We start from the raw sequence: 27,474 nt of genomic DNA, 5'->3' as shown, positions 1-27,474 counted from the left end.
AAGTCCTCAATCAGAGTAAGCTACTTAGCAACAACTAACACATCAGTGTGTTATCAGCATTGTTCTCAGACTAAAGCCAAAACACAGCACCATACAGCTACTAGGAAGAAAATTGACTTCATCACAGTCAAAACCAGGATAGTATCGCAATTAGAGTTGTGTACAATCAAGGCAGCGCTTAGATTTTAATTTGAAAGCAAAACAGCAGCCAAGGCTCCCTCCAACTTCTTCCCCATGAATGTGTAAAAAAAAAATGACTGCCCAAATTCAAACTTACAGCTCATCAGCAATATTCCTCACAGCCATTTCCTTTCTTCCTTATTTATCGTTCTCTCTATCCTTTAATTACTTCTTAATCCTTTCTTTTCTCCCTCACTTCTCATTCATTTCAGACACTCACAGAGAAGCCACTCAGCTTCTCTCAGCCCTCTCACACAGACACTTTCGCCCTTGCTATGGTTTATTAAAGAATTCATGCAGTATAACTACACACAAGCCACAAAAATCCTAATGACCAGCTTAAGACACAAAAAGATCCATGCGGGAAATTCAGCAAGAGGCATTTAAATTTAATTAATGATTTTCTGTGAGGACAGGATGGCGGTTAGGTGCCACAAGGAGCACCGTAGACACATGCTGGTTGCCCCAGGCACAGCCACTATTCTTTTTCCGCAGCGGGAGAATGTAAAGAATATAGTGAGCATGAGGAACACACAGATAAAGTACACTTCCCCTTGCATGGCCCCGTCTTCCACACATCTCAGCCCGATTGTTATAACCCTGTGTTCCTCCACTGGGGCCATGGTGCACCTCTGTCAGCCTTCTTCCAGATGTCTTACTACCCCTCTTCAGCCATCAAGGTCATCAGCCAAGAGCAGAGCCATTGTGTCTTGAGAACAGACTACCTCATCATCCCCAGGGTACCTTCTGGGGCATGAGCAACCCCTGTGAAATTTGCAGGGCAGCTCCTTTCTTACTGCTTCTGTGGCTTGCTGCCAACCTCAACAAACCCACCAGCCCTATGAGACCTCACAATATGTCCGCAGTTGGCAATACCAGGGGAAGTGCTATGGTCTGATTGCTATTAGAGCAGTAGGCTGCCCAGCCTTCCTTAGGTTGGGCAGCCCAGGATTTTGTTATTGGAGCCAGAAGTTCTTATTTCTAGGCTTCAGAGACATTCCTGTAAGATTTATCTAGAAGCCGCTTTCTTATCAGCAGATGTACGTTCTGTACAGCCTGAGTGTCTGATGAAACAGCCACAGGAATGGATCTTATTTGCCTCTGTACGAAGAGAAGAGTGCAAGATATTCACAGTACAGGAATCCAAGACCCTAAGCTGTCTTACAAACATAAATTAGCCCATGATATATCCCTTTGGGGTGAGTGTAATAGGGTAACATTTTCCAAATGCATCAACCCCCTTCAGGGTGAGCCATGGGCTCTTAAATCACCTAGATGCTTGGAAAATATTAGCCGCTATCCCCCTCTGGAGTTAAAGCCAGTTGGCCGAGGTCAGCCAGCAAGCCTGTCACCCAGCCAGGAGGAACACCTCAGCAATCAGCCAGCCAGCCCATCGCTCTCAAGACTGATCAAAATAGCCAACCAAGGCAAAAAGCTGTGTCGCCAAGCAGCCGATGGAGCAAACTTCAAAGCCAATTACTGCACATACAGAGAAGCTGTCCGGCCAGGAAGAGCAGCACGAGTCGGGAGGTATGCTCAGTGTCTTACAGAACAGACACAAGAAAAGAGCATATAGGCCTTCTAAGACCCACAATAATGTGATACTATTAATGCAGCTCTTTCAAAACCCAAATGCGCAGATCACCCTTTTTAGTCCGCAAAGGTGATTCTAAAATAATTGAGAATTTTCTGTTTGCACAAAGCAGGTTGTCAAAACTAGCAACCCCCAGATTTAGGAGTGATCTGAAAAGGCAGCAGAAATGCTAATTTAAGCATGCTTTCAAATTTCCAGGTCTTTGTTTTCAGAGCTTAACCCTGGCAGTCTTCATTAGGCATTAAACTTTCCGTATGGAGGCACTATAGAAAGACAATTTAAGAGTTTTCCATTGATACCTGCCTTTATCAGGCAAGAGATAACTAATCCTTCCCTGCAATTTCCCTGCATTGTTCGTTTGCTTCAAATCCCTAACATTGTCTAATTGTCTTTTTTGTTATGTGAATCTCCAGCCATGCACAATAGTGAACCCTGGCTGGTTACACACTGAGACAGGTGCCTTAGTGGCTGGAGGGCTCACTTCATTAGGCACACACAGAGCTATTAATCATTTCAGTTTACTCTGAGGCACAAACCTGAATTAAGCTGGGCCACTTTCCTAAGCAAAATAATAGCTTAATTGTAATAGGTAAGGCAAAAGAGCTTTGAGAGGCAGAGTTTCAGAAATTAGAGCAACCTGCTCACCCCCCTGATCAGGCAAGACAAGAAAATACACCATCATTTAACAATTAAGAGGCTTAATACATTTTTTTTTCAACAAGAGAAGGAAATCATTTTGAAGACAACATTATAGCCTCACACAGCCTTTCCTTTAGATGCTGTGTTCTTCAATATGGGAAAACATTGCAGTACTCTCATTTACATTCTGTGATTTGTAGCACTGCAATCATTCTTGTGATATGAATGCTGGGGGGGGGGGGGGTTCCACACAATATGGATTTTTAAGTAGGGTTTTCAAAGGACTCTATGAAGCTAAAGCATCAGCTCAATTTTAAAAGTATTATTACCTTTTGATTTTTAAGTAAGTTATACAAATAAAGAAAAATAAGATGTTGGGAGCAATGTACTCGGAGTCCTGTTAGATGTTTACAGGTGCTTATCTGTTGCTTGAGGTGCCCACATACAGTTAAAATTTGGCTGCAGCACATATATCTTTAGAGAGTTTAATGTACTTGCACCCAAGGATTTTGGAAATGGAATCTAGGCTCTTGAAATATTAGCAAGTAGTGTAAATATTAACAGGTATCATAATCTGTCCCACACGCGTGAAAGGTTAAGATTGCCTTAACCCTTTTGTTTCATCATTTGACTAGAATATGCGATTTACTGGGAGAGCACAAATAAGATGTCCCGCCTTTCCCACAGAAACAGACTTTATACATTCATACCCTTGAATTCTAAAGTTATCTCTTCCTTAATGGCAAAATATAGCATACAAATCAGCTCCTCAATCCAGAACTAAACTTCAGAAGTCTTGGAGGAAGCATTAGTATCATTCTCAACTTGTACTGCTACATTAAGTGAACAAAAAAAGGTATTTATAAAACACTGCTTTCTACAACACAGTGTAACAGGAAACTACATTAACTGTTACGACTTGCCTTGGAACTGCTGCAACTAACTAGCACATAGCAAGGAGTAATATAAAAGTCAGCAATATAGGATACATACAAAACTCAAAAAGACCATTGGAGAGATCTAGAATATGGATTGCAATACAGCAGATCTCCTATGCTAGTAGTGTCATAACCTAATTTAGGGTGAATTTCACCTAGCAATAACTACAATAAACTTGTGCATATTGTTGCTGCTCCATAGAGGCTCCATTTTCTGTATAATATTACCACCCCCACCCCCCCCCCCAGCTGTGTGCTCCCACCACCTTCGTCAATCACAGAAGGTAGACAGTGCATTAGCCCAGCTCTTTTACTCAACCTTAAATGAGCCCTGAATCATAGAATCATAGAATGGTTTGGATTGGAAGGGACCTTAAAGCTCATCCAGTTCCAACCCCATGCCATGGGTAGGGACACCTTCCATTAGATCGGGTTCCTCAAAGCCCCATCCAACCTGGCCTTGAACATTGCCAGGGATGGGGCAGTCACAGCTTCCCTGGGCAACCTGTGCCAGTGCCTCATCACCTTGACAGTAAAGAACTGCTTCCTTATACCTAATCTAGATCTGCCCTCTTTCAATTTAAAGCCACTTGACCTTGTCCTGTCACTACATACAGCTGTGAAAAGTCCCTTGGAAGAAGAATGAAAACAACAGAGTACAATGAGTGATTTGTGGTGAGTTCAGCAGCTGAGCAGAAGACCTTCCCAGCCCATGGCTGCACCATCTGATGCACAGGGAGCAGGTGATGCAGGTGCCAGGTAGGTCACACAAAGCACATCCTAAAAATGGGCTCTCAGCCCAGATATTTGCAAATAAACAAGTATATTACAGCAGGCTGAGTTTCACTTTGCTGCTATGGCTTTCCCAGGACTGAGGGAAGTTTGTAAGGACTATTAAGGAGCTTCCAGTATAAACTTTTCTTGATTCAGCCTGTCCCCACAGCACATGAAAGGGTCCCCCAGGGACATACCCCTGGGGGTATAGGAGGGTAGGAGCAAGGGTTGGGGTGCTGTTCTAGCCCTTTGAGCTTCCACAGGGCAGGAAAACAGATGACTGGATCCTTTCAGATGGCAGCCTAATGACCACAGGGCAAGGCTCAGCACACTTGTATCTCAGACATGAAAATACACCTTTTCTGCGCCACACTAATCTTGGTAAGGCTCTGCACCTGAGGCCCAGGCTTGCTGCATTTGCAAACTAGGCTCTCCTCCTGCTTGCCTGTCTGCCACACTCATTCTATCTTTGATCCTCTCAAGGAGAAAAAGGATCTAGAAGAGCTTGTGGAAAACTTTACACACAGCAGCACTCGAAAAACAGATAAGAAGAAGGTGCTGGTGAATACTGTAATGGCATAATCTACTTCAGTGAGAGAGTCTCATCTGGCTGACGCATTCCATTTCTGATACACTACTGAAAGGGTGGTGTATAAACAGGGATTTAAAAAAAAAAAAAAAAGAGGACAAGATTTGCCAGGGAATCTGGTACCAACACATGTTCTAGGTAGACTTTATGAAGTGTGAAATGATGGCCTAGAGCTGGTCCCAGGGAAATCAATGGTAAAATTTCAGGTACATTAACAGAAGCAGAGTAAATCCAGTATTGATCACTTTAGAAACATCTGACTGTTAACAGTGAGAGTATTTCTTTTCCAAATGTCATGCTATGTATAAGTTAAGGACACCAAGAATTCAGAAGAGCCACTCCTGCTCAAGCTCCGGTTAGAAGAGAAGCATTCTGAATGGATTTAACGGAGCCCTACTGCAGTTACTACTCTAAAATAGTATTAATACAACAAGTGACTAAGTCTGAATAAGACATGAACTTATATGTAAATGGAGTAGCAGAAGCTATCTGGAAGGAAAAACAGCAACCCTGATTGCCACTGGTTCAGCACATAAACAGGCAGACAAGTGACTGTGGTCAGGATGAAGTCATTATCACCATATAGCATCAGGCAACTGGCCGAGTGCAAAGCTGCCTGAGGTTCAGTGGAGTCAGCCTGGTGACATGTGGAGCAGATGCTGAAAGTCTGACAGCAGGAAATGTTGGAAGCACTTGTCATCAGGAGGTGGCAGGAAGCTTATGTCAGCTGGAAAAGAGCCTGGATGCCTATTGCTAGGGCAGCAGAGAGGGTTTTGACAGATGAAAGTGTTGGTGAGCCACGACAGAGATAAGAGTGCAGATCCCTGGGAAGGCAGAGGAGGGTTGGTTCTTCAAGTTTATCTTTAGAGATAGGGATACAACAGGTCACAGCCAACCCCCAGTTTGGGGCAGAGGCTTGCATAGTTCTCAAAGTCATCTGCTGCTAGCTTAACCCCAGAAGGGAATTGTTAGTTTGACATTTCATGCTCATTTTCAGTGTTATGGTATAAATGCTACAGCTAGCAGGGAGGTTGCAGATGAGGAAGAAAGCAAGCGGTGGGGAGAAGAAAATGCTCATATTTGATTAGATTCCCTAAACTTGACCTTGAGAATACGAATGACAAAAGTTTACATACGCTTAGGTCTGTGCCTGGCAAAGCACTTTCTTTTTGTATTTTTCTTTCCTCTGGAGGCATTCAGAGTAAATCAACAAAGGCACAGCAGATGTGCCTTTGAGTAAATCTTAGTTGGTCCTGAAAAATAAAAATAGAGGGGAGAAAATATCCAAGAGGTTCACAGGTGAGATAAGTAAAATGTGTTAAAGAACAGGAAGAAAACCTGAGGACTATGAAAAATGTATAGTCCTCAGAAAGAGAGAAATAAGACCTTGTTAGTAGCTGGTACCCCAGATACAGTAAAGACACTAGAAAACAATAAAAAAAATATAAAGCCTTTTTCAAGTTTTGGTGTTTTTTAGTAAATTTTACCAAACGTACAATATTGCTCAGAGATTTTCCAGAGCAAGAGCCTCTTCAGAAAGTGTTCTAAATGTTACAGTATTGATAGCAATTTCAGATACATGGAAAACCCAAAGTCTTTATCAGTTCTCACATTATGGTATGTTTCTTTAACTAAGTACAGCTGGCAGAGCTCTATCTCATTAAACGGCTTATTGGTTTGGGTGACATTTCTGACTCCCACAAGGTTGGGAGTGGACATTTCTGAAATGAAATATTCCAGGTTTGGCAGCAGACTAGCACAGTCACAGGCATTATCTATACTCACTGATGCACACTCAAATAGACACATGAGACCAGATGGCAAACACTCATCTAGGCTGTAGGAGATCCAGGTTTATATCTGTTCTCTCTTCCTGCCCATGTCCCAGTTCAGATCAAGAGCTCAACCAGTAACCAGAGATTTTGATAGCTACACACTTGAATGGGGAGTATGCCGCGTGTTCCACTCCCAACTTGGTTACTGAAGCTCTTCCAAATTATAAATAATCATAGACTAAATAGGATAAAGAATAAGCTTATGGCCTGGTAACTGGTTACTCACTTTTCAAATCAGCAGGAGGATGCGAAGGAGGTGGGTCAGAGCCCATCTCTGATCCTTATCTTCTCTTGCCCTTGCAGATGTGTGCCATGACCCTACGTCAGACTCGTAAACAAAGAAGATCCAGCACAAGAAACCTTACCCACAAATTCTAATTTTGCCTGCTTGATCCATTGGGGTTACATTTTAATCCAGGTGTCCTAGGAAAGAAAGAGAGCGCCATCCCAGAGTACTTCCAGTGTTAAGACTTTCATCTGGATGTTAGGTGAACCTTACTAAAAGCTTGAAGCAGTTTGGCATCTTGAATTTAAGTTGTTAACATCCCAGGTAAATTGCCCTACTCACTCAAGCAGTAGATAAAACGGGAGAGCTGGGACTACTTCCCTCTCATGTTTATGATCCAGTCATTTGCTTTTATTAAAAGTACCTGAAAACCAAATGAAACAGTTTGCCAGGTGTTAAAAAATGTTTCTATAACCTCGAATCAATCCTTGTTTCTGTGCAGACAATTCTAAAGAAATGAAGTTTCCATTCAGTCCATAACATTTTTTTTTTCAGTTCAGCTGCCAAAATACTTTAAACCCACCAACTATTTGCACAGCCCTATAAATTAGGTTTACTAAAGGAAATAATTAGCAAGCTTGTAGCCTACAGGAATTTCAATTGGTGCTGCTACAGTGCATTGTTTAAGTAATCAGAAAATGATTCCAACTATTATAGGTATTTGCAACACAAATGCAGAGCACATAGATGCCCTCCTATTAATAATGGGAGCTATAAAAAGATTGAAAAGCTAGTCTGCAGAGGAGGTCGCATGCTTATTAATCTAACCAGTATATGCTTTTCATTGTCACTGAATAGCAATATTAAAATAACATAGGACTGTGCAGGGAAATGTGCTCCTGCACTGCTAAGTTTGTGAGAAATGAAAAGTTACAGATGTGTCGCTTACTCCATTTGAGCTTAAACAGATAAGCATCTCGATAAAGACATGAATACAATCATGAGTGAAGTTAAGGTGTACCACCAGGCTAGAATTCTGTATGAGACACTGAGCAGAGCTATAAAATCAGCAGCAAACCAAAATGAGTTTCCAAATGAGGGTCTCTTTCCAAATGGAAATAGCTTCAATCATAAATGTTGATCTCGTGGAAACTAATTTAATGGGAAAACTCAGTTGAGATGCTCAAACCACAATTTAATACACTCTACAATCCTGAAATGCGATTAATCTGCTTAAGACGGTAATACTTTCAAGTAATAATTTGCAGCCTTAAGAAATTCTGCACCTCAGATTTAGCTATTAAGCTTTCGAGATGGGCTAGCAGCCAGATGTTTATAAACTCTTTTCAGGTTACAATTTAGTTACGGTTACAGGGTTAGACAATGTACTCTCATTTAGCCCTTCAACTGACTAGCTTAACCATTATTTGCCACTACACTAGGCATATGCACCCTGCTGGCTGCTACTGTCCAATGCCAAGTCATCTATTTCCCTGCTACTGCTAGGCTGAGGCTGCTCCATTCATCCCCTAGACAGCCTCCTTTCAGGGGAGCATTACAGGCTCAACAGACCTCTTTGTTGGAGCTCTATTTACACCACCATTTTTTTGTTACTCAGATTGTGAAAGGAAACAACAGGAGATGGAGAGGAGACGGACTGCTAACACACTGGACCAGAAGTCATCAACCTCGGTTCTTTGAAGTGATGTGCACAGTAAACACGAAAACTATTCCGATATGTGAAATAACCTGGTGGTCTAAGTGCAGTTCCAATAGACGTGTGGATCTGTATCTACAAAAAGTCAGCATCATAATCAACAATAACTGGCAACCTTCCCTGTCATTTACAAAGAATTGCAGTGTAATTATTCACCCGGCTCTCATTGATTTTAATGGGATTTGGCTGGACAAATCCCCATGTAAGTCTTTGAAAATTTGGGAGCTTTGCGGCAGTCGCTGCTCAGAGGTGCAAAACACATTCAGCCGGAATGTGCTCCTTTCTCAATACAGCTAAAATACAGCAGCAAGTACTGTGAGCCTTTGACTTGATTGCTGCTGTCTCAGAGCTGTTGTGAGACAGAAATGCACCTCCCTGCAGCAGGACAGCACAATGACACAGGAGTGCTGGAGCGCACGCTGAACTTTGAAGACGTGCTTAATTCCCTTTGACTTCAGCAAGACTAAAGCACGCACACGACTGCTTTGTGGCACAGATATCGGCATGTGACCCAGGACACAAGGCATATGGCAGTTGTCCAGAGACCTTGCAGTGGCTTCAGTTGTCAGATCTTAGCTGGGGAAGCTACTTTGCATACACACCATGCTGCTCAGCAGCTGCCTCCCCAGCACACCACGGGCTGGCGCGCTCCTTGCCCACGCCACAAAGGCTTTTGCAGGCATATCACATCACTCCCAAGATCCACCCTGTCAGCTTCAGTGGGAGCAACACTGCATTTCAGTGAGCAATAGCAAGACCAGAGCTTTACATGATGAGGTGAAAGACACAGTATGTTGAACTGCAAGCTGAACAGGCATAAAGGGATTGGGTTCAGTGAACTCTGCACCATTCAGATAGACTTCCTACACCAGACAGCAGCTCCAGCAACAGAACATGTGTATCACTCACTTCTTTGCTATACTTTGGCTGGAATACGTCTGTTATCCCCAGACATCTTCTTTACTTAGTACAGCATGCTGTCATCCAGCTTCAGCTTTCTCTGTAGCCCTCAGCTATCCTGCTCCTTTCTGAGCTTCCCTGAAAGGCAGCTCCACATTACTTCAGTTACCAAATTTTAAGCTTGCAAATGCATAGCATCCTGCTCCCATGGCCACACTGCCCATCAGCCTTTCCACCACTTGCCCACTCTCTGGTACTATTTATCCCCTGGAATAGGATGCATTAGAAAGAGATGCCCTAGACAACATAAGCACTACTGGAGGCAAAAGTCATGTTGCTTCTCTATGAGAACTATACAATGGGAGAGATGGCAGAGAGTGAGAGCTGTTCTGTAAAACAGGTCTGCATGGGTTGCTTTTACCATGACCCCACCACCAGTCTCTCAAAACATTTTACTGGTGACCATATTCTGGGATCCTGGGATGATAAAGGCCTCGCTGCTTCCATTCTACAAAATGCACATTTTTAGACTTTTTCAGAAAATAAAAATAAAAATAAAGAGAACCCTAATAGGAAAAATTTAAAAGTGATTAAGAGGAATTGTATTGTTATGCTGAAAATTTTTCTATTCCTAAACCAGTCACACCACTGGGGGAACAACGAGTTTTCTTCATTTAAAGTAGAGAGGATTGCTTTACTAACTTTTGCAGATATGAGGAGAAGCACATTTTCATGTCCTGCTTTATGGCAGATTAACTTACTATTTCTCCCTTGCCTGGTGTGCTTTGCTGACTTTTAAGAGCACCTCCTTCACAAAATAAAAGTGTTCTTCTTTTATCTGACAATAACCAGAGGCTGGACATAAAATAGACAATGCACAGAGCACAGCGTGAGCATGCATATTTCAGTGCATAGAAATTTGCACTTTTAATTTTAACCAGTGCAAATGACAATTAAAAGCAATAGCCTTTTAACTTTTGCAAGAAGTCCCATTTTTGCATTTTACAGGGTAGTTACAAAACCAAAATTTTATTGCCTGTGTCGGGGAACAATTTTCCGTGTTTTAAGCTTACAGTGAAACTAGCTGATGTCCATCTTGCTTTATCCTCGCTGCTTTGTTCTTTGATCGTAAAGGTGTCCAATGAATAATTTTATGTTATTTTCTTGGTGAATTGTGCACAACGAGAGAGAAAAAGAGGTATAGCAGTTGGTATTATTTTCCTAATGGGTTTTCCTTTCCAGTAAAGTACAGTCATCACATTGAAAATTTGCCAGAATTATCTGACAGACCTGCTCTGGAGATTCTGCAATTCAGAAATTCCCACAAAAGTTCAAGAAGAAAAAAGAAAACCCATTAATTTTTGCTTCCCAGGAGCCCCAGAATCCAGCCTAGTCAGCCAGAAAGCCTGTTCCCTTGTAAGGCCAAAGCAAGCCTTTGAAGCATATCAAGTTTATGAAAACACAGATGAACATAGTAAGGCAGTCTTTTGGGGGGAGATCAAGGAATAGATTTTAAAGTGTTTGTTATGTTCTGTTGAATGGTGGGGTAAAGCCAACAACTGACAAGGCTGCTTGGTCATCAAGAGATCGAGATGGAAAAACAGGGCCCCAGATGTTAACTGCATGTGTCACTTAAATTGCTGTGATTGGGTTTACGCTATCTTCCACAGCTCCTTGACTTTTATTAGATTTCTGCCAAAAGCTCTGAGGCTCTTGTTTGATAAGTATTATAAAGGTACAGTACGCATGTTCTGAACGTGAGGACTATTAGTTTATCCAGAAACAGTCCTCTACACCCTAGTCTCATTTTGGCTGCTTGGCCCTATTTACTGAAACACCAAAGAAAGGAGTGGAAAAGGTAGGATAACAACATGTACAAATTTTGCCTTGAATACTCCTGCTTCTCAGAGGTAAATGGTCTTTAGCCTTCTGACTTTCAAATACAGAAATCTGCTGCTGTTCTATACAGAAATATAAATCTACTACTTGTATAACAAACATTTAGTGTCTTAGGCTTCTTGTGAAGGTTTTGATAAATATTCTGGGTTAAATGGCAAGGATGGAAGCCCTACAATGAGACTGCCTAACATTATGACATGCAACATACTGTATAATTTTGTTTTCATTTTTTAACTACTTCTACATCAAAATTCTGGCACAGATAGGCTAATATTTGAAGAAAATGTGTCATTATCAGTATGAGTTGGGGAGGAAAAACAATGACAGCAAAAATCAGTAGTGTACAAGTTCTTCACTTAAATAGTTGGAAAGAAGCATTCTAATGGAATATGATGAAATACTAGCAAATGGTCTGCTGTGTCTGAAATAAAACCCATTTTAGCTGTAAAGCCCAGTAGGCTTCCTTTTAACTGGTCCTTAGCTTGCTACAGAGCCAAAATGTTACCATGTACAATGTTGAGAAAAGTGGGCTCTAAGCTATCCCAAGAGTATTTCCAGTTTTATTGCATAGTAACAACAGAAATCAGATCCAATTAGCAAGATATGAATGCATTTTCAGAATCTGCAAGTTCTGTCGCTCGCTAGCTGGTAAACAAATAAATCATGCAGTGTGAATTGAAATTCATCCCTAAGCTACATAATGTAATTGTTGAAATTTAATTCAGCTCTAATGAGATTAGAGCTTGCAGATGTGTAGTCAAGTGTTTTTGTAAAGGTACATTACCATAAATTGCAACTACAAAAGCAAGTCTCCATTTACAGTATTTGCTGACTGAGACTAGACTGTCAACGGTTACCTGACTCTGCAAAATTACAGCGAATACTTAGTTTTTGTTTCTTGGTTATGTTTTTTTTTTTTTCCCATTATTCACTCAATTTTGTCTTCATGACCTCTAAAGATGAAAGATCAGGAGCCACTTGCCTCATACTTTTTCTGAAAGAAGCAGCAAATGGAGCTGGGAAAACAGAGAATGGCAGCTGGGCATCCAGATGCGTTTGAAGTTTCTGTTAGGTGCAGCTGTATCTTTTGGTATTTTCAGTCTTAGAATCATGGAATCATAGAATCATAGAATAGTTAGGGTTGGAAAGGACCTTAAGATCATCCAGTTCCAACCCCCCTGCCATGGGCAGGGACACCTCACACTAAACCATCCCACCCAAGGCTCTGTCCAGCCTGGCCTTGAACACCGCCAGGGATGGAGCATTCACAGCTTCCTGGGCAACCCATTCCAAGTCTTCTCAAAGCGTTCATCTTTCCCAAGTGAATGGTGACTTTTATTCGCTGTTTCTCCCTTAGACAAGTACAGAGTGCCACACAGTTGCTTAAGGCAGGTGATGAAACTGCAGCATAACCCTCAATTATACAGAGCAAAATGCAAGGACACATCACCCATAGGGCTAAGATGAATATGACAAAACCCGATATAAAGTGGCACCTTGCCACCTCGAAGTATGGTATTAAGAACTACCACAACCAAACATGAACATTTCAACTGAAAACCAGCAAACATTCATAAAAGTTGGAAAAATTTATACCCTTGCGTTTTAGAATTCTTATAAAAATTTTGAAGACTTATTTACAGAATTTGAAGATTTTGAGGAAAACCAAAAACTGAACGCTGTCTCTAATAACCTTTTCTGATGGAACCCAGTTTGAAACCAGAAGTACTACCTTTAGACTTCATTGCATACTAAGTCCCCTTTTTTAGCCTTTTTCGTGTGAGCTATACCACAGGCTATATGGTGTACCTGTACAGATGTCAAATTAGAGTAGCTGAAAGATCAGACCAGGACCTTTGTAATTAAATCTGAGGGACATTTTGATTAAACCTCAGCTTGTTAATTTTGTTGCAGTGATTTTGTCTCCATGTACTGAGGAAAAAAAAAAACCAGAATTCACTGGCACAGGAGATGCAGAGGGGCAGCAAAATATCTATCTGTGGAGATACTAATGACTCATCCGGACTCAGCCCTGGTCAATCTGATGCCCTTCACTCTGTTTTGCACTGGGAGATTCCTCCAGATGACTGCCAAGCTCCCTTCTGGCTGAAGTTACACTATAACTGTGGGTGTGTAGAATAAGTGGTGGTTTCCATTGGTCAGTCACACTAAGGGAATTTGTTAGCAGCATCCGCTGTACATCCCAGCCATTGAAACTGCGTGGCCACCACCCTCAGCATAGCTGCAAGTTTCTAAGCAGCTTCCAGGCAAAAGGGGCAGAGAGAACTTGCCAATGTGTCCAGCGACCCACAGGATGGAAGGGGTAGTGAGGGTTAAGAGAAGAAAACCCATCTGGCTGTGTTTGCCGTGAAGTTATAATACTTGTTTTGAATGTGTTTCAGGAAAACGATTTATTATCAACAGAGGAACAATGGAAGCAAGTTAATTTACATATAGCTTGCAAATATTTTCTTAAATGAATTGTACATTTATAGCGACACCAGAAACCTTTAACATTTCGTTCACATAAGTGTATTTAGTAAAGAATTTTCTTTTCTTGAAAAGATTTACTGGAACTCTTTATTCTGTCAGTTTAATTGGCTCCTTGGCAAAACAAAATACGGAACAGCTTTACAGCAATCGTTACGGAGATTGCTGTTTAGTACATTATTTTCCTTTAGGTACAATAAAAATTACACTTCCTGTCCTTGAAAATCTAATAAACAAATGGTCCTTTAACCATCTTTTAAATGCCTGCTTGGGGGGAACAGGGAGTGTGAGGAGAAGAAAAGCTTATTATGTCACTGTTGCCGTCTCCCCTTGCCTTAGAATGCACATTAAGTATGCTATCTCCAGCTATAGTTTTGCTCCCATAAGGGGGCACCCTTGATTGCGGCCTGAGGGACATCAGGTGCATCACGCTGATGAGCTGCTTCAAAAGCTTAACGCAAGCACACTGCCAGCAAAGATGTGATGCCCCGTGGTACTTGCATAAAGCTGGGGAAATGTTTGACACCGGTATCGGCCCCCACTTTGGTGCTATGGCATTTGAGCGTAGTTTCCATCAGGTAGCCATTTCTTTTTAAATGGATAAAAGTGTGTCCCTGCTAAAAGAAGGGATAGGGAAGAACCACATATTTTAAACTTGTGCCCAGATTTCTGCAAAGTCGAAAGTTTTAATAGGATTCAAAGTTTGGCTAACATGGGATAGCAAATAATAGTAGCAAAGAATGGCTTCGGGCTTTTGTGTAGTTCCTTGCTCAAATCTGGATCCCAACTGATTTAACACTGACTATGTCCAGAGTAGCTGCTGCCCATCAGCCTGCAGGACAGTCTTGATCTGTGAATCAGCCAGGGCAAGTGTCAATCAGAGCATGCTGAAGCAACCCTCCAGCCCATGAGTATGGTGCTTCTCTGCACAGGGACCAGAGCACAGAAGGGGAGGAGTAGACGGCGCATGGCTGTCTCTTTAGCTTCGTTTCAGAGAGCAGCTGGGCTGGACACAGCGCATACAGAGAAATAGAAGCCAGGAGGTGCTGTTGAGTTCTGAAATGAAGGCCCGGAAAGCTCCAGGTCGGAGAAAAACTGACATCCAGGTTAATCTGAGTTAAATTCAGATAAAATCAAGATTCTTACTACTAGAGTGTGAGGCTCCAATCTAACACAGAAGCTCACCCAGCTTTAGTTATGAAGGAAGCTGATTTGTACGGCTCCAAACGATTCTTAGGGGCTCAAGGAAACATTCATTAACTCTAGAAAGAAGATAAATACCAGCTACAATTCTCACTTGATAGTGAAGGGAGCTGAAACAGGGGTTTAAGTCCTCCTCTGAGTTTACATTTGCATAACTTTGGGCTAAAAGATTATGTGGACTCAGATCTGCAATTACAAAATGTCTGCTTAAACTTCATAGGCAGCATGTATTTGTGCCTATATTTATGTTCAGGACTGAGTTACTAGAAAAATAAAAGAAAAAGGACAACTCTGCCCATCGCTTTACATTTCCTTTCTCAGGATAATAGTTCCAGTTACAAAGACCAAGTATTCTCATCTAGTTTGTCGCCTTATATCTTCATGTATAGCAACAGTAATCTATTTCTTCATAAGGTACCTCACACATAGGCTTACTGCCACCTCTAGGTATAACAAATCAATTTATCAATTTACATTTTTTTCTTTCTTTTTTTTCTTAATAGCAACCTTTTCAAACGCTGGAAGATGCATGCAAAGCATAATGGCTGTGAATCAATGCATGTTGAGTTGGTTCCTGTTCTCATTGCAGCCTTAGCTGTCACCCAGATTGCGCTTCCTCAGTGACAGCAAAGACACTGTCGATCATACAGTGTGAGTAGCTTGTCAGGAAAACAGCAATTCTGGACCCATAGTGGTTAAGACATGATTTTTCTCAGGTAACAATTGGGAGTCATGACAGGTTCTTAAGAGTTTACATCTAACAAGACAGCTGAGCCTCTGTGGAAAGCGCCAAGCCATGGCTTTTGGTCAGATGGAGAATAGCTTTCACATAGGAACTAAAAACAACTTGTATTTTCTTTTCTGTGGATGCAGACTGATGCTGTGGTCAGTCTTTAGTAGGTAAAAGCTTTCAAGGAAAAAGCTTTGAGTTTTCAAACTGTCTAGGCAGAATAAGGTTACTATTCTTATATAGCTGAAGTAATGTTACAGATTGTTTACTGAAAGAATTCAAGGCCCCTATTCACCTATTTATTCATGGACATGCTTAATTAGAGGGGAAGTTCATTTTGTGGTTAACGTGCTAAACCTGGGGCTTACGGTGCTTCACATCACTTCCTTTCCCCTACCACAGACTTGTCTGCAAACCTGAGGAAACTAGAGTGACATGACTTCCACCCCTGACCTCCCTATCCAACAGTTCTTTTAAAGAACAGGCATCTCAGAAAGGGCCATTCCTTAAAAAGCAATGCGAGTTTTAAGTAAATGTTAAACAAATAATGGGGATTACACACGTATTTTGAACAGGCAGAATTTTAAGAAGACAAACAACTTCTTAGCTTTTCCATCTGCCCTAAGTCATCTGCAGATTGAAATCCAGTCTTTGGTAACTGAATTTCTTAATAGCAGTGACATCAATAACTGTCATGATCAATGCTTTTATCTCTTGGCAATTGCTCCTCAGACTCTGAAGCATCATAACCCCTGATTTGACATGTCTGTCAAACATTGAAGAATGAAACCTTGATAAAATTTACAGAGATTGTTTTGGTACAGGATATATAAAACCAGCCTGATCTATGACAGCTTTACTGTTAGTAGAGTTTCACAGTAGCATAAAATTGCAATATAGAGATTGTGAAACAGGCTTTTCAGCTATACTTAGAAATAGGTCATCATGACAACATATATGCAGGTGAAGTATCTAATGAAGTCACAGGCAGCACAGCTCACTGAGGATTTTAGCTTCGTATCACCTTTGCAAATACACACCCAACCCTGAGCTCACACATTACCTGAGCATGTATAGTATAATCATATACGGTACTACTTTACCCACTATGTTCTCTTTAACTTCTCTTCTAGACCAGTTCTGCTGTATAATTCAATCATTTTTTGTTCACGTTAGCATCTCGGTTCAGAGATTTTCAAGTATTTATTTCCCATCAATTTTGTGTTACTGATTTCAACAGACATTCAGAATATAGAACACAACACTGAAGTGACTGAAGTCACTCAGACTGTCAATGTCTTTGTTTTCCATCGAAAGTATTTCAGATGAGACTGGTATTGAGTCAGTGTTGAGACACACTTGAACTCTGAGTACGCATACAGTGATGAGCAGCTGTGAAGGTCTCTTTCTGCCTGGAAAGCCTGTAGGAATCTAGAAACCATGCACCCTGTATTGCATTGGCATTATACTCCTTAGCAGTACTTAAAGTTAGTTAACGTGCACTACATAGACTTAACTTCTGCCAAAAAATGCCAATAGCCAACACTTGTCACAGTTCTATTACTTGGGTAACTTAGCCTTCAGCAATTGAAGCTTCATTCCCAGCTATTAATTTACAGGAGCCGGCCACATCTACAGAGTGACATAATCAATATAAAAAAATATACATTGAAATACAAATGAAATTTAGTCTAATTTAGGGAGGCTCCAATGCAGTTACAGCCAGCACAACCCTTTAATAAGACTTTTTGATGGGTTTTGTGTGTTTGCAGTACTTTTTCAAATAAACAAAACATCTGCACCCGAAATGCTTTGGGACCTCAGTTTCAGTACATAGCTGTGTGAGAGCAGCAAGGCCTCCTCCAGTAAAAGAGGAACTGAAGCAGAGCTTCTTTCAGTAAAAATAGCAGCACCAGAAGCTGAAGTTCACTTTGTACTGCGTTTTGGCAGTTCTGCTTCATGCTCTGTTTATCTGGGAGAGTAATGTATTCTCACACCTATCACCTATGTATGAAGTTACTTTATAATAGCAAGCATCACCCACAGTGGGTCTCTGCCAATGGTTTATTGCATTTATTCCATGTTAGGTAACTTAAGAGTGTCTGTCACCAAAATAACTTGAAAGTTTGTCTGGTAAGTTATAATTGTCCTCATGTTTCATATTCAGATACTTTTGTATAGTTATCAAACACACTGTTGATCTTTAAAAGCACATCATTCAGGTCACAAATTTCTACCAGTATAATAACTGCAAAAATATGATCCACTGTACTTTGAAAACTAGCAAATAGGACAAGCACTAAGACACAAAGTTGAATGATGAATGAGTTACTTGCAACACACAGATGAAAAATAGCTAGTATACATTGTTGCATCAAATAAGGAAACCTGATTTAGGAGTAGAAACTGTAAAGATGGTGGCACTTAGGATTTAAGCAACTTGGTTAATGTACACAGGAAATTGTTCATTTGCCATAAAAATAAACAACAACAAAAAAAAAAACATCTACCGCTCCCCTAAGTACAGGCAGGTCTAGATTTCTGCATTACAGTCCTTCCAGGTGGCAGTTATTACGCTTGTGTTCATGTGCATATCATTTTTGTTTGATTTGGTAGGAAACATTTTAATAAGTCAAATTTGAAAAACAACCACATGCTCACTAAAGAGAAAACAGCCCTCTCGTTTTGCTTGCTTACGCATTTCTCTTACTTGCCATCTACCTTTTGACGGCTTGGTTTATGCCTGTATAGTTCACATATAGGTTAGGCACAACACTGGCAAATACTGAAGAAACCAAACGCTTTTGCCTGCCTGTGAAAATACATCCTTAAGAGCAAAAGACAAAGTAAATTAGACAAAGAGGTAGACCATGTTATTTTCAGTTGGAGGGGGTAACCTTAAGGCTCTTTTTCTCTGATCAAACCCTGCTCTGTTTCTTACATGCAAACGTGAAAAAAAAAATAAAAAAGAAAGAAGCTTGCTTTCTTTTTGAAAGGAAAGGAAATAAAGGTCAAAGGGAGCCTAAAATCAGTCCAAAATGGAAAGCCCATTCATTAGCTTGCTTAAAAATAAAACCCAAAATAAAAAGCAGTGACTACTTACTAGATGCAAAAGAAACAGCACCAGCCTGTACCTTCCAAAAGAGCCTTATCCAGGCTTGGTGAGAATGTAAAAAGTCCACCTGAAAAAAAACCAACTTGCTCAAAAAGGCTCCTATTTCAAAGAGGCAAGAGCAAAACAGTTGCAGCAAAGCAAGCAAGGCTCAGCTGTGGATAATTTTGGCAAGAGGGAAGAGTTTGCCCTTTACCAGGTGGCTACATATAAAGTAACATGGCATGACCCTAGCATGGGAGGGAAACAAAAAAATACAGGAGGGTTTTTCATAATAAGCCTTGGACCGAAATAAAATGTAGGCCACTTTTTCTTCTAGGTGGTAGGTGGCAGTTTGGGGTTAATGCCCGAATGATGAGGAAGCAGATTAGAGAAAATGATCTTTCCTCAGCTGTTTTTGAAAATTCTGCATTGTTATTTGAGATTTTTGGAAATAAATGTGGAGCCTGTGTTCTGCTAATTCACTTTGTACAAACCTGGTTTTTCAATAGGTTTTCATCTGTGCTCACATAACGCTCTCATTTCTCCATTTTGCTCACAAATTTTGCGCTGCTCTAATGCAGTGAGATGCAGGCAATTATAAATTTGCAACTGCATTATGTGCTCTAGAATGGCAACAAAGAGAGCCAGTCAGAGAATTATCATCCTTGAAAAAAACATTCTATCCTGTCCAAGACTATTCTATCGATTTTTCTCTACATAAAGGCAGGAGTCTAGCATATCAAATGGGGAAGGAAGGAAAAAGCTTGTTAGTGTTCTGAATCTGTATCTTCCCAAAGGAAATTCTAACTACCAGCTACTCATCTGATTCTTATAATACAATTTGCTTGCTGATGAGAGCTGTCCATTAATGAAAAATAAATATATGTGGGCAATGTTGTTCTCCCCTGGTATAATAGAAATCTTAAAATATCTGAGATAGGCAGATTTGTAATGGTCTCAGAACAATTTCAAACACAAAAGCCTTATTTCTTGTCCCATATGCAGTTGCCTAGTTGCCCATTTTACTGATTATGTATCTTGTATCATGTGGCAGTCATGTAATCATGTGGCAGTAAGGAGAACTTACTGTGGAATATAATTGAAAGATGAAGCAGCATATTTATGACAGCATTGATTTCTATACCTAACTAATGCGGCAAATCTTGAAAATACGGTTGGTTGATTTACTTAATATTGAAATCCTTGCCAATTTCCAATGTACTACCATGTATAAGCATATTAATTTAAACCTTAAAGAAACCCAAATAGCTGATTTATTATTTCTTGCATGCATATGTTTTTGAGTATTTGAATATCTCTACATCAAAATAAACTAGATTTTTAGAGAGCTAGGTAGCTTGCGCTGCCAAGTTAACGAGTTCTAGTAAGGTCAGTCTCTCACAATAAATCTAATTATTACACAGCTATTTTCTTTATGTATGCAGTTTTCACCGTATGCTGTAAGATGGAAAAGGTAGTGCAAGCATGCTCTTCTGTTGGATTTGTTGGTGATAGGCATTCTTATTTTCTCAGAGTGCGTGTGTGTGGGGGGTGTTGTGAGGGAAGCAGAGGACAGATGGATGTTTTTCAGTTGGTGCTTGTATGACCTATTTAATCTGCATAATTAGAAATGGGAAAGTCGTCTATGACGCTGATGCTGACTTCATTTCTAGGTCTTTTTGAGCTAATTTAAAGTACACTAATGAGAAAAACATTTTACCTTTGGGCAGCAATCTGATTTGTCAGGAAATTCCTCTTGCTATGATGGGTGGATGAGGAAAATTTGGAATAATACAATCCAGATGTTAAGCTCCCATTTAGCGGCAATGCAGATGCATTATTTTATGGAATTGTCCAGATGGTGACCTTCCAGTATTAATAATAAATCAACACTGTGGGTTTCATCTATATGACTCGATTCCTATCCTTGTCCTCATTTACATGACAAAATATTCATGTATTTCATGTAGAGGCTAATAGTATTAAAATTAACAATCTGGAAGACATAAAAATCAATAAAGAAATCTGAAACAATTACTGCAGACAATATACACCCATTGATCTGATAACAGCATCACCTGAGGGAAGGTCCTGATACCATTTTTTAAATCAATTAGCATTTCATTTTGCAGCTAACATGATAGCAAAGTTCTGTTACAGATTTGTATTGGAAAGTAGCTACTTTAATGAAGATGTGTGCCCCTTTCAATTTTGGCTCTGACACTTACATTCAGACTTTCAGTCTACTGAGAAAAAAACCAGCCCACAGTCCGTATAGACATTGGAGAGGGGTCACATTGGGTGACAGTAGCAAGACAGGCAGGCAGGCAACTGGGAGCCTTTGATGGCCTCCAGTGAAAGCCAAGAGACCTCAGGCTCCACGGACAGGGATATGTAGGGAGCACTGACCTGTGGCATGCCAGAAGGGCACTGATGGAGCAATTTCACATTTATGGTCACAAGCAGCATACTTTGGTACTGCAAAGGAAGGGCTGCAGGGTGGAGAAATGAGTTGTAGCTATGTGATTTAATAATGCTGTGTTACTATCTTTTTCAGTTGTTTCTATCTGTTAACTTGTATAAACTTACCTTGTGAAATACCAGTTTCCTCAATAATTTCATGCTTTCTGAGGTTTGGGGGATGTTTTTTTAAGAGTTTCTCCTTTTTCTTAGCAGAAGAAGAATCTAGTCCTGCTTCCCTTGAAATCTGTTGCAACACTGTGTTAGGTTTTACAGGAAGGAACACATTCCTTCAGAATTCTATTTATTGGGTTAAGGAAGGTGATTCATCTTTCATAGAAATAGCTTTTTACTCTAGATTGATTGTGCTTTTTGTTTGCATTTAACAAATCCCCTCACCCCAGACCAAATGTAAATTTGAAAACCATGTCCCCTCAGATTTTTTTCATCATTTTTAGTAAACTTTCTTCAAGGAAGCAGGAGCTAACTCTGCAAACACATATCGAAGTCAGTTTTGCTTTATCTTTGTCATCATCAGTTTTCCACAATCCCAAATCCATGGTTTATTAATGTGATCATGGAGAGAACCAAATTTTGACCCTTCAGTGGGTTTCAAATATTTGCTTATTGGAAAAGATGTTGAATATTTCATCACTGTGGGCAATTCAAGCCAATATACATATTAAATTTGATATAATTTCATTTAGGAAAAAGGTTTAAAAGTTTAATCCGCAGCATTTTGTTGTGCTGAGAAAAAGCTTTAAAGGAAAACCTTCAGTAGTGTGGTCATGTAACTGAGCAGCATCCCAAATTAATGTTGTCAAATGTGCCCTTCTGAGGGTTTCTAAGAGTTGTTCCAGGGTTTAAAAGCCAAACTGCCACCACCAATTTCAGAAAACTTGCTCCCAAATCTTTAGTTCTGCAGTCATCATGAATTATTTGAGTTAAAAAATAAACCTGATTTTTTTCTTTTTTTCAGTAGCATTAATTCTATCAATAGACAGTTTAGTTTTTTCAGGACAGGACATGGGGGTCCGATGAGTTGTATCCTAGTGTTATAACTACTTGCTGCAGTGGGATTACTGTTTAGTAATTAGGTACAGGCAGGATAACATTGTTATTCTAGGGTCAAAGGCCCTCCTGTGTCAGATGCTGTACAAGTCACACTTTTTATATGAGTTTTACAGTTTAGCATTAACATGTTACTCAAACCTAACCATGCAAAATGGAGCTATAGGAAGTCATTACTTTGAAATGCCTGTCTCAATTTTGTCAACAGCTAGTCACACTGCCGCAGATGTGGGTTGTTCCTCTTTATTTCACCGTCAGACTCTACTGGTGTAGATCCCTGTCCATCTGTGGAATGTTCTCAGTTATCTCAGTTTACGTCACTGTCAGAGCAACCTGCAAGCCTTTCTCGGGAAGATCACAACAGTACATCCTTTTGTATTGTTTTTGCCTTAGTTTGGGGTGGGGTTTTTTTGATATTGCTTTTTAAAGGAAAGCTGTAGGGGAAGAGCAAATAAGAATCACCCTGGAACGAATCTTCATAGATTACAAAAATGGCCATTAGCAGTTATCAAACATGACATGCAAATGAAAAATACTTACACAAGAGTTAAAATTTAATTAATTCCATCAGTTCTATTTTGGTTTTTCATTCTTCAGACTCTTACCATCAGCAGTCATCCCAGGTATTATTTAGCCTGATAGCTCAATTTGGTATACATACCAAATAGTCTGAATGTATTCATTAGATCCCCCTTTACTCTCTTAAAGAGAGGTCTCCTTCTTCCTTCTCCAGTCTTCTGAAACTCTGCCTCTCTACGCTGGATTCACAAAGACAATTATTGATGCTTCAGATGCTGTTTCTGCTAACTTTTAAGTAGTTTAGATAAAATTCATTGGTAGGATACTGACTTGACTATATCTAATCTCAGTTGTTTTTCACCTGCTTTTGTCCTGTTCTGGTCTACATCTCCCTTCTTCAGAATTCCCAACTGTTAGTTTTAATTATGTTAGCAATCTGTTTACAGTTACCTCTTCTTGTGAAGCCTTAAGCCAAAAAAAAAAAAAGGTTTTGGTTATTTCTCTTTTCCCTCAGCTTTTTCATTTTTATTCATGTTTAAGAAAGCAAGAAATTGAGAAGTGTAAAACTTGCATTGAATTTATATGAATACTTCAGCAGAAGCTACATACGTGGCATTTTGTGTCACTCTAGAAAATACCTGAGGTCTTGAGCAGTCTTTCATCTTATCCACAGGTTGGTCTACAGATGTTTCCTCCTGATCTATAAACTGATTTATGCATTTGGAATTCTGGATTATCTAGCCATAATGTTTGGATTTCAACACGATGTTTGGTATTTTCTAGGTCGGTATCTTCACATAAAATTGTGATTGGCAACTGTTATAATTTCCCATTCAATACATTTTTCTTCTTCTGCTCCAGGCTGATCTCTTCGCCACCCACTTCAACATACGGAATCCCTTTTACGTTGTGTAGCTGTAGGTTCTCTTACTTCTTGATTTTTCTTACCGCACAGTTGGTCTGAAGTCTGATATTTAGTCATATTACAACTTGTGCTTCTGGTGTGAAGAGGGAAGGGGAAAAACCTTAAACTTCATACATGTGTTCACTCATTTAATCCCCTAATTTAACTAAACTAACCCTCACTTCTTCATTTATGTACCTGGAAGAGATGAGACATGAAAAGGCTTGACATAAACAACAAAAATAGATGAGCACATTCATACCAAAACCACATTATAATTCTTTCTGAAAATTAGTATTTCCCACTCTACTAGGCTATGATGTTGCTAGGGGGTTCTCCTCTTTTTTTTTTTTTGACTATTGGGTTCTCCTCTTTTTATTTTGACTATTGCCAAAGAAAATGCTGTACTCTTGATCCCGCCAGAATTTTTGCTTGGGTAGAATGTGGATTTTCTTTATGTTTGTCCAGTATTCCTGTCTGACAAATAGCCCAGCCAGAGCTACTGTGCTGGACCCTGTTTGAGGTACAGTGTGACCAGAAGTTCCAGGGGCTCATCAACAACATGCAGATCAACTACATAATACATCTGCTATAAGTCCAACACCTCTTGGAGCTATTGGAGATATTTTGCGCATAAATAAATCAGTTGTTCCATTAAGCGTCAGATTTATTGCCCATATGTTGTATAGTTGATAAAAGTATGTAACTCTGGTGGAAAATTCTGGGCAGAAACTTAACAGTCTTGTGTTACCAATACCATTAAGCTTTACTCTGTTGAAGTATTTTATTTAACCAGCTAAATGCACCCACCAGTGTATTTCAAAGATATCATTACAAAATTTGTTAGCTCTATTTTAAAGGTTTTCACTTTGTGCCCTATTGCAGCAGAAATGATGAGTCCTTTTTAATGCTGAGAAGCTCTATTTTTATGAATATTTGGTAGCTAGATTTCCATATCCCAAGACCTGTAACACATATAATCTCAGAAAGGTGGCAAGAGATGTTAACATTTTTGCAGACTCTATTGGGTTGGGGTTTTGAGGGGGTGGTGGGTTAAACACAGTTTGCTGCAATTTAGCAAAGATTTTATTCAGGAGGACAGTGGGCTTTCAGGTACTGCCTTATTTAGATTTGGCTGATCTTGTTGCTTCTGCAAAACAATTACATTTATCTAATTGGTCTGTATAATAAGACTCTAAGGAAAATCCCTTTCTGTAAGAAAATGCATCAGCTTGGCCTTCCTATAAACAGAACTAAGTAGCCATGACTCCAAAAGCACTTCATAGCCTACTTTCAGTGTCGCTTACCATGAAGCATATTGATGCTTCCAAGTATGAGTGTGTCTGCTGCTGCAAGAGAAAAACGAAACTATACCTGCAGTTTGAAGGAAGCAGGAGCTACCTGGAGTAAAAAAAACATTGTTGGTATTGTATTCTGGCAATTTGGACAAGAAGAGACCCACCTGAGTACTCTTTCATAGATTTATGAATGAATCAAGCCTGGTGGCGCCATGGACTTTGTTGTGTCACTGTTTCTTGCAGACTGTACTATGAAGTGATGGAAAGGGTCTTGGCAGAGATTTGTTCTGACTACATGGCTTACACCATTTGTGTAAGCACTGAGGTTCATCATCTTGAAAACCACTTGGAAGGTCTGGAAGTGAGCTATTGAATCTCTTGTGCCCCTGGATTCATGTGAATGAGTTCTACTGGATACTTTTACAGTAGATTAGATCAACATCACTTTTCATGAGGAGAGCTGTTTTTGTACCACAGACAAACTGCTGAGCTCCCTCGTCAATCTTATGATTAGAAGAATAGTCTTAATGAAGTAGTACACAGTGACATATGTCAGGGTCTGATTTGGGGTTTCTAATAGGTGGCCCCCTACGTGCAAGAGACTACGTAATTTTCCATAGGAGACAAGTTTCTTACTTCCCCAAAGTTTGTGAAAGACTCTTCTTGCCCTTTCCTTTTTATAGCTCTTATCTTCCCTTTCCAAATAAAGTGATTATCTCGGCACAAATCTCTTATGTCTCAGTTACTTAAAATCAAGCAGACAGTTGCTGAATTTTTTGCATCAGCAATAAGATTTTATTTTGTGTGCATCCTGCCAGTAGTAAACTAAGACAACTGCAGCCATTTCCATGCTGTCCTTATCTCTGGTGGCATTTAAAATGTATTTGTGCACCCTTGACTTTAAGCAAATGTTGTTCTTTGGCTTCTTTTCTTTCCTGTAAATTTGATCTTGACAGTTTTACAACATCAGTGGCATACCAACAAGGAATTTGTTCAGTGACATCTGTGCAGTCTGTGGGCAGAAAATTCTTGTGGGGATAAATGAAGAAGGGATCATTGAAAATACCTACCAGCTGTCCTGTAATCATGAGTGTCTTTTCCATGTAATTATGGAACACTAGTTTTCTCCTCTTTTATACTGCATTAAAAAAAAATAATAACAGCAGCAATAAATACTAAGAAAAAAAAAAGGAACCAAACCCACATTCAGAACCAACGTAGCACAAAAATAAAAATAGGAGCATGAAATATATTTCAGTTCTGTGACACCAGTTGAAGCCATGCAGCTTTTTGACAGGTGAACTGACGCAAAGTGTCCATAACACCACAGTTTGAATCCTACATCTGCCTTCCAGGTACTTTGTGCACAGCTGGCGTGGGTGTGCCTGGCAGTATATTAGATTAGGGATGCTGACCCAGTGGTCAAGTCTGATAGCCCAAACTCCCCCATACAGCAGAAGATTTCCCCTGGCTGTGCCTGGGGCTGTGTTTGCTGGATAAATTTTAAGGCAAATGTGGAACCCTTCTCAAACATGGCACGTGCATGCCCTACAGCTGGACAGAAGATGCAGTGTCTCATACCTGGGGACACCAAACAACTCCTCACTTTGCATTCCAGAAATTAAAGTGAAAGGTATCACATATGTGTTGGAACAATATTACTAATCACCCCCTTCTGCAGTTCATAAAAGGATCCTGGCTTCTCACAAGCTGGAAAATATGAATACCAGTCTAGATGTTCAGGACATTGGATTTAACTTCAAAATAATTCTAAATATTCTGAATATTTTAAGTAAGTTGAAATTGCTCAGTTATAAAATAAAGCAGTATCCCTAATCAGTCATTAAAATAATCTGTTGATGGTTTAACTAGGTTTGCAGATGTAAGCACTGCACCTTCTTTATATTTGAAAGAACTTTTAACTATACACCTGATCTCAGGTTTCATGGATCCTACATCCATGGCTGGTGCCTTGCTGGCAAGGACCAGGCTTGCCCATACTGCCTTAAGAAAGTTAATTCAAAGAGAATGTGAAGTAACCCATACCCTCTCCCTAGCAAGTGCTTTTGATTTGGGTTTTCTAAACTGTAGCCTGATTATTTACTAATTCTTGTTTTGATCTGCAGTGAAAGGATGAGATGGCCACATTAAATAAGTCGAAACCCAATTATTATTAAGGAACTATTACATTTAGGGAAGATGATAGTTATGTTTGTCTTTCTCTTATCTAAGACCCCAAGCAAGCTAGGAAAAGTCCATATATTTCTTCCTTCTTGATTTTAAGACATCCTGAAATCATTTTTATAATGAGAGGAACATTCTAAAGCATGTAAATCACAGTTTTAGAAAGACCATGCAGTGGATTTTGCTCTTTAATGAAATAACAAAACTGATATAATCCTCTTTCAGAACAA

At 39.9% G+C, this 27,474-nt stretch overlaps 1 protein-coding gene across 1 annotated transcript; it reads left to right on the top strand.

The window, feature by feature from the left end:
• The first annotated feature begins 597 nt into the window (after positions 1-597).
• Positions 598-27,130, top strand: RNF175 (ring finger protein 175). Its single transcript, XM_065664436.1, is given in 9 exon segments — positions 598-684; positions 1,427-1,710; positions 15,488-15,635; positions 22,548-22,702; positions 23,532-23,625; positions 25,243-25,302; positions 25,305-25,373; positions 26,017-26,150; positions 27,001-27,130. Coding segments are annotated over 9 exon segments (1,161 nt in total).
• Positions 27,131-27,474: the final 344 nt, after the last annotated feature.

The sequence above is a fragment of the Lathamus discolor genome, chromosome 1 (assembly GCF_037157495.1).
Source record: "Lathamus discolor isolate bLatDis1 chromosome 1, bLatDis1.hap1, whole genome shotgun sequence".
NCBI lineage: Eukaryota > Metazoa > Chordata > Aves > Psittaciformes > Psittacidae > Lathamus > Lathamus discolor.
Note: the sequence above shows the minus strand (reverse complement) of the source record. Positions and strands in the feature narration are given on the sequence as shown.